This window comes from Callithrix jacchus, chromosome X, assembly GCF_049354715.1.
Source record: "Callithrix jacchus isolate 240 chromosome X, calJac240_pri, whole genome shotgun sequence".
Taxonomy (NCBI): domain Eukaryota; kingdom Metazoa; phylum Chordata; class Mammalia; order Primates; family Cebidae; genus Callithrix; species Callithrix jacchus.
The window spans coordinates 43,668,379-43,677,007 of NC_133524.1; the positions used below are offsets into that span (position 1 = coordinate 43,668,379).

At 39.7% G+C, this 8,629-nt stretch overlaps 1 protein-coding gene across 1 annotated transcript; it reads right to left on the bottom strand.

Annotated features, from left to right (window-relative positions):
- Positions 1 to 1,127: 1,127 nt before the first annotated feature.
- PPP1R2C (PPP1R2 family member C) lies at positions 1,128 to 1,894 on the bottom strand. The gene has a single exon (XM_017968377.4). It carries the CDS (start codon positions 1,797 to 1,799, stop codon positions 1,176 to 1,178), a length of 624 nt encoding a protein of 207 aa, XP_017823866.1. The 5' UTR covers positions 1,800 to 1,894; the 3' UTR covers positions 1,128 to 1,175.
- Positions 1,895 to 8,629: the final 6,735 nt, after the last annotated feature.

Sequence of the window (8,629 nt, forward strand, 5' to 3'; positions counted from 1 at the left end):
CCTCCCTCCCCCATATAGAACCATATGTTATTCCCTCCAATGTCTTCATCTGCTTATCCCCCCACTTATGAGTCATCTATGGTTTTCCCTTATAATTTATGCAACCTCATTCCTCCCCCAAGTCTAGCCAAATGTGAGCTGGGTTTCCTTTTCTTCTGAGCAAGAACAGGTCACGAGGGCTGAGCTTTCTGTCTTCATCTTCACACAGAAGTAACTTAAAGAAGAACGCATCTGCAGGCAGGTGTTCACTCTGCAGGCATATGGAGATCACTTTTTTGCATTCAAATGGTTATGTAACCCCACATGTTGTTAGGCTGAGAAGACCGTGATGCTCAAAATGGAAATGACACTGTTGCAACACATAGAATATCTCAGAGAAAAATGGGTTTCTAATGTCCTGACTATCTATGATATTCCATAAAGGTAAGGGATTGGATGTGCATGGGCTGGGAGGGCTGGGGAACAAAGGATGGAGGTTAAGATAGGCATGAAAAGGGACTCCTAATTTAGAATTTGAAAAAAACTACTGCTACGAAATCTGCCCATCCTCTGTACAAAAAAACAAAACAGACATTGTTACAATTTTAACCTGATAATGCATGAAAAATGGCTACTTTTGATGAGAAAAATTATAGGCATTTCCTTGTAAACACAAAGGAAATTAAGAGAAATTCTAAAGGTACTATAAGAAAATTCAGCAATAACTCATAATATATTCCCTCTCAATTAAAAAGTAAATCACCCTAAAGTGTTTTATATCCTGAATATTTATCAGCCTAGATAATCTACTTTACCAATTATGTTTTAAATTTTCAAAAAAACCTTTTCTACAACAGCTAGTACAACTAGAAGTGAATATAAATCAGTCCCCCTTCAAGTCTTTAACATATTAAAAAGCTGTAGAACATATATTAACCCATGGTTTTATAAAAAGTAACATGGTTGTATAAAATTAAAAGCAATATCAGGATCTGTGTTTTTGTTAAATAATTACCAATAATATCAAGCAGACATTTCCCACTTAAGCTATTACTCTCCAAGATTACCATTCAATTCTGCATTACAGTTTAAGTAATTTAGTACTCCACGCATGCGCTATAGAAAACAAGAAGCAGGGTATTACGTTAACCAGGTTTGTATTTCACAAACAATTGCAAGGGTGAAGCAGATACCGTCTATGCATCGCATGACCAGACTTTCAGTTCATCGCTTGGAGGAGCTTCCTCGGATTTTTCCCCAGCAGTCTTTTGTTTGTTCGCGACTTGCGGGCTTTCTTCACTGTCATCGTCTTCGGTTTGTAGTTCTTTCCACATTAACTGTCTAGCTAATTTGACATTTAATTCTTCTTGGCAGTGAAGCTTTCTTTTCATTGCGAACTGCCGATGTTTCTCCTGCTTGTGGAGGAGGATTTTTTTCATGTACGCATCGCTGCACTCTGGTTCCTCCGCTTTACAGCTCTGGTCCGAAATATCAGTGGCGGCTAGTTTTTTAACTAGCACGGCGAGGGTCGTAGCTTCCTCTCCTTCAACATCATACATTGAATCTTCCTTATCGTCTTGTGCACTAGTGCAGGGAGTGCTAGTCTCATCTTCCTTCATTAAACCGTAGTCTTTGTACGCCGCGCGGTATGTCTCAAGGATGCTTGATTCATCCCATTTCTGGGATTTCTTCCTCTTTGCATCTTGACTATTACTTCCAGACTGCTGACCGGCAGCCACCACCGAGGAACCCGACGAGCTTTTGTTTTTCAGGATCCCCTTGATGCCCAGTTGTGAGGAGCTGGAGGCTGAGGCTGACATCCTTTGGGAGCAAAGGGCAGCACAAGAGTTGGGCAGCCGGGCAGCGGAGCAGCCGCCAGAATCCCTCCAGTCTGAAACCGCAGCGAAGTCTGTCTGGGCAACAGGTCCCAACGCCCTAGTTGCAGCACCAAGGCCCTGGTGTCACAAAGGTTGCTGCGTATGACGTCACAGTGGTCGCCGCCTCCGTCACCGCTACCGTTACCGTTGCCGTTGCCCTTGCTGTTACCGTTGCCCTTAGCTCTACCGTTACAACCACCGTTGCCTTTGCCATCACCATTGCTGTTATCGCTGACGTCACCGCTACCGTTGCAGTTACCGTTGCTGCTACTGTTGCTTCTGCAGTTACCGCGACCTTTAGCGCTACGGATACAACTACCGTTGCCGTTATCGCTGCGGTCACCGCTACAGTTACAGGTACCCTTGCTTTCTCCGTTACCGCTGCCTTTACCATGTAAGGTACTGCCTCGTGGCGCACGCGTACCTCATTTTATTTTTCTCTTTTAAAGGAAAATATGGTAGGAAATACCCTTTGGTTGCACATGGAAACGGGAAGCATTGTTTTAGAAACTTCTGTACACCCTATCTGCCTACAGGAAAGTTTATGTAAAATGTTTCTCATTATGGGTCACTGTCAAAACTTTGAAAGCCACAACTTTGGAAAGATGAGAGGCCTCGGCTAGGTGATGATGACCTTCTGCTCCTCCCTCCTGTGCCCATCCACACTCTCCCTCCTCCTCACACACCTTGGTCCTCCTCTCCTCTCCTTGTCTTCGTGGATGACCCCAACATAGAGCCGCTTACATCAGCTAGGAGTCTGCATGTCCTCCTCAGTCCCTTCATGTTGCCCATTCTCTAATCCAGCCCTCAGAAGTGACCTAAATACTTCAAGAGGCTCATTTGATCTCTTCTGCCACCACCCTGTTTCAAATCACTGTTTTCTGTTACGGCAACTTCACTCACAACCATTGAACTGGGCCCCCCATATCTCCTCCTGCTGCTGTCCAATCTCTCATCCACCCTCAAAACACCCATCAGATCTTCATCTCTCCTTCAAACCCTTCAATAGCTCCCACTCTTCTTGACATAAAGACCCAAATTCAGAAGAGGCTGAAAAGCAGCTGTTATAATCTGCTCAGTTTACTCAGGCATCTATCTGGAGACTTCTTCCCTTATATTCTTCCCACTCTACCTCCAGCTTTCTACTTCCACCTTCGAATTATGAGAGCATTCATGATCCTTCCTGTCTAAGAGGTTTTTTGTCCCCCCCACCCGCCCCGGTTCTTCATGCAGTCTGCAGTGCCTCTTCAGATTTCAGTTCAATCATCATTGACTCTCAGAGGCAATTTCCTAACACCCCCTCTACCCACAGCAAATAGACCTTCCTATGCTTTCATGGCGTCTCTTATTCTCTGTGACAGCATTTGGAGTCATTTGTAATTTCTTACCTGTTTGCACTAGATGACAAACATCAAAAGTAAAAGGAAGTGACAAAGACTCTCTCCTTTGACCAAACTTAATCAGGCTCCTCCAGGCCCTCTGCTCGACTAGGCCTAAACTTGGGCTTGTAGAATCCAGTTTGAGCATGAATCCTACTAAGTTAATTTATTGAAAATTCCCCACCACTGGTATCTGACCTCCCTGAATAGCTGATCAAATTCCTCATGTCCCACACTAGATATCTTGTCGCCCCGTTGGGTCAGTCTAGCAAGAATCCCCCTTAGCCCTGATGTTTCCTTTCGGTAATTTTCCATTCACTGAATCTCCACCCTGCCTTTTACCTATTCTTGTTGGAGTGGATGTCAATGCCAATTTTTCTCCCCTACTGCAAGACTGACCCCATTGCAGTGGTCCCTGTAGCTACTCTGATAGGTCTCCATGGAATAGAGGCTTCCTTACCATCTTTAACAAGCGTCATGAATAATTTTTTAACAGTTATGTTGGCTGTGACTCAGGTAAGATCAGATTCACCATTGGACCCCTGGAGCTCTCATCCAGAATCTGAAGTATGCACCTTTGAAACCTTTGTCTTCACTCTTGACTGACTGATCAGGAATCCATTGGTAAATCCACCTCTTGAGCCAGTGCTTCAGATGGCAGTCTGTGGAAGCATGGTGAGGATGCATTTTGATTCTTATGATTCTGAATATACTCTCTGAAGCTGGGTTAGTCTGCAGCTTTTTATGAAAGGCACCTGAGCCTCCTGCACTCCAGCCTGGGTGACAGAATGCGACCCTGTCTCAAAAAAACGAATAGAAAAGGCACCTGTTGGGCTGGAAGTCTTTCTTCCTGGCTCTTTGTTTGGGGCGGAGTTATATATATTCTGTGATTCCTGGGCCTGGTCCTGGCTAGAAAATTCTTCCTGCCCCCCACCCTTATTTAATTACTTCCTGGTTCCCTGGCCTGGAATACTTTCCTGACTCTTTTGTTTCAAGTAAGGGTCCACCGTATGATTACTGGGCTGGAAACTTTATTTTTCCCGTCTCTCTGTTTGATCCTGCTTCTCCCATAGAAACTGCTCAGTTGTCTGAAACCCCTCCTCTTGAAACCCTGCTCAGACCAGCTCTGTCTACTTCCTTTCTTATTGGCATGCTTTTGCTGAGAATTATTTGGAACTCCAATGGCCTCATTGAGGAACTCGAGATCTCCTCAAACTGGCTCCTCTATGGTCTCTTCCTTCCCATTGCTTCTTCCTCTTACCGCCTTCGATCTTCCCTTTTGCTCCCTTGAATTCCTTGATATGTTCCCTTCAAACCCCTGCCTGCTCCACTTCTCTGTCCACCCCTGACAGACATTTCCCTTCTCACTCTAGCTCAACTCCCTCAGGCATTTGAACTTTAATCCTCCCACTCACATCAGGGCCTCTCAAGGGACTGAGATACCTGAAAGCCACTATCTGAGGCTGAAAAAAAGAAAGGCTGCTTGGAAACAGACTGGATTTTTTTTGGTTGTTTGTTTCTTGAGACAGAGTCATGGTCTGTTGCCAGGCTGGAGTGCAGTGTTGCAATCTCGACTCACTGCAACCTCCGACTCCCTGGTTCAAGCGATCCTCCTGCCTCGGCCTCCTGAATAGCTGGAATTATAGACACGCACCACCACACCCAGCTAATTTTTGTATTGAGATGGGGTTTCACTATGTTGGCGAGGATGGTCTTGATCTCCTGACCTCACGATCTGCCCACTTTGGCCTCCCAAAGTGCTGGGATTACAGGAGTGAGCCACTGTGCCCAGCCCAGACTGGATATTTCATCTACTCAGGTTGACTCTGGAATCATCTAGACATTTGCTTGATGTGCCCTCAGTCTCTGATCTCAAATTTAGTCTTCAGCCTTTATAGGATTACATATCAGGGCAAAAGAAAATCTTGGAGTTCTCCACAAAACTTCATAAAAAGCTGCAGCTCCTTTTTTTCTTTCTTCAGTCATTTACATTTTATTTATTCCTTTTAACATGTTCTTTCTTAAAGGAGTTGGGAGGGACAGCATGGGGAGAAATGCCAGATATAGGTGATGGGGAGGAAAGCAGCACATCACACTGCCATGTGTGCGTGTGTGCACCTATGCAACAATCTTGCATGTTCTTCACATGTACCCCCAAACCTAAAATGCAATTAGAAAATACATTAAAAATGAGCAACCAAAAAAGAAGTTACATATTTTATAACTGATACTTTATCATATTCCTTTTTTTTAACTTTCTCTTTTCTTTAAGTTCTGGGGTACATGTGCAAGGTGTGCAGGTTTGTTACATAGGTAAGTATATGCCATAGTGGTTTGCTGCACCTATCACCCCCTCACCTAGGTATTAAGCCCAGCAAGCATTAACTCTTTTCCCTAATCTTTAGCTCTTACTGAGTAGGTAACCTCAATTTGTCCCATTTTTGTCAGAAACACAATTCAGATAAAAAATATAAGTGGAGATAAACCAGTGAGTTTTGTATTACTGTGTTGCCTGATTCATGGCTAAAATTTTAGAATAAAAGCTGTAAGATCTCTGTTTCCATCTGTATGTTTATATATGCTTGTATGTATGTATGTATGCATGCATATTATGTAAATGATATTTCCCTACTTCCAGATGGTATTACAAACTAATTTATAAAATTCCTTAAAGGAAGAGTTATATTCAAATTGGCTTACAAGATAAATGAGACATATAAATTAAATATTACTAAAACTCCCAGAAATATAGGAACTAAGTCAAATCATTTTCAATTTCATCTGACTTGGGTAAATCTTTGGGAAATAAGATTACGTTAATATTGTTGGTTTAATAAAGATGGGTATATCTTCTGAATTATCAGCATTAAGGATAAGATGAGCAAACATATTTATTCTACCTGGGTTTTCTAGTATGTTATCTCTACTAGATGTTTAAAGTTATAAAAATTATAAATTTAACCTAAGAATGAACAAGTAAAAGTGCAGTATCCATCACTTCATGTATACTAAGCACAGCAGTTAAACAAAAGCCCATATATATTTATATGTTAAATAAATATATTTAACATTTTTGGGTTTTTGATTTTTTGACGCTTGCCTAACATGCAAATGCTATAAAATTAGTTAACAGAAAAATAATGAAGTGATTTTTAGCCTTGTTTAATGTTATAATTATTATAACCTAAAAACAGTTTCCAAATATTTGGTAATGTGAAACTTAGAGTTAGCCTAAGTTAAATTAAGAAATAGATATTAATCAAGTAAATAGATCATTTCTAAGCAAGATAAACTACTAAAATACTACTAAATCTAAGTTTACGTTTGTGTACTTTTGGGTTCTTATTTTCATACGGAATAGAGAGGGTAGAATATATTTGGGCCTCTTAATAAACATGAAAAATTGTATTATAAAAAATAACCTATACCTGTAATAAATGTGGGATGGTATATTCACAACATTTGCTAATGTGCTCATACAGAAAGCTGGTATATGACAGACACTTCACAGTTGTCCACTTCCTAGTTTTTTCTGCAAAAGGTGAATGATGGCTAAAAGATATTATCAATACATAATATAATTAAAACCACTAGAAATAAGAGTGTAGGGAAACAACTTTGTATGCAAAATATACAAGGGTAGTAGGATATGTTTTTAATGAAGAAAAGTGCATAAAATACGAAAAATGCATTTTCATTAAGGGAAAAAAGACTCATGTTGTCCTAAAGTAAGATGAGTGATTGTTCCAAAATGAGAAAGGGGGAAAGAGTAACACTGAAGCAAAATACATGTTTTTTAAAAGTTGTAGAAGTTGTGGAAAAGGAATTTTATGTGTGGTCCAGATGCTAATTCTTACAAGGATTTTTCTAAGCTCAATAATGTACCGATCCAAATCTAAAATTTGGTTTTCTCTCGGTTAAAAGGACAAAGTTTTATTAAATTATTGTGAAAGATTTGTCTTTACCTGTTGAATAATTCATCTAGGAAAGAACGATGCTACTACGTCTTATGTAAATAAATTTCCTGTGCTTCATATTGTCTTTATCACATATTTAATGCTTTCAAAAGCAAGTCTTCTCAATATTAAAAAAGCTAGGGTTATTTTTCTTCTGTATGTTACTTTCTATATTTACCTCTGAAATCTTTTATTGCCACTTCGATTAAATGGATAAGTAAGTATGTTTCATAGTGATCTGTAATCCTATTTAATCAGGTGCTCAACCCTTTTAAAATTTTTGACAAACTTCTCAAAATCTAATTCTAAATGATATCTTTTTGACTTGGAACTAACTGAGATTCACCGGAGAGCTCTCTTATTAAAGAACTTGTTCTTTCACCTTGTAAAAGAGAGATATTAAAGTAATTAGGTTTATTTCATAAGTTAAATTGCATGAGAAGCACTGTCAAATAAGAAGTGATGCTTAACCTTCTATAGATTATATGTGTATGGGTATAACTTATTATTGTAACTGTTTCAGAAATGGTATGAAATCCCTAAAAATTTGTCAATGCCCCTACTGCCCACATAATCAGTCATAATTGCAGTTATTATCTTAAAATGCTATATGCCACAGAACTGACCAAATTTCTTGCCAAATGAACTCTCTTCATATGTTTAATCATGGTCATTTTAAGTCTTCTGTTGCTCACAGATAGTTTTTGTCTTACTCTGATGCTTCTCTGAAAGCATTTACAATCAGCTATAGGCAAGAAATTTCCACGATGGCATCAATTGAATGACTTTGCAAACATGCCACTAGACTGAGTAAGAACTTCCAGACTTAATGAGAAAACTGATAGACTCATAAAACTGCAACCCTAAATCAAGGAAAACAAGGATTTGCTACATGGGACTGAATGAACTAATAAGAATGTTTATACTTTTGTATACTTTTGTTATGAAATATTGCCGGCTCTTTAATGTTTTAGCTTCCAGATTCAAGGTCCCTTTTCCTCTTTTCTCTTAAGCTATGTATAACTTATAGCAATTGAGTAGACTACGCTTTTGTCAACAAAAATGAATATTTATCTTTCTCTCTACCTTATCCCTCCAGAATTTGGAACCTCTTATTGAATATTCTTATTTTCATGGGAATATAGTTATTTGCCCAAATTCAGTAAGGATACGTTTTCCTTGTGACTAGACACAACTAGAGAAATTGGCTACATTACCAAGAATTTGACCAGAATGCCATATTAGGGAATAATGGGTATAGAATTAGCTTTAAAGAAATAAAGTTGACTTTATAGAGCCAGTGCTTACAAAAACACTTGAAAACACTGGCCTAGTACCTGGCTTACAGGGTTCCCAGCATTACAGGTGAGTGAGGGAGGTCACTTCCTGGCAGATTGTATACGTCAGGGTTCTCTGGAGAAACTAAACCAACAAAAAT

What these genes read in the sequence shown, in the direction of transcription:
- PPP1R2C (XM_017968377.4), bottom strand. Translation starts at nt 1,799, where the DNA reads ATGTCAGCCTCAGCCTCCAGCTCCTCACAACTGGGCATCAAGGGGATC.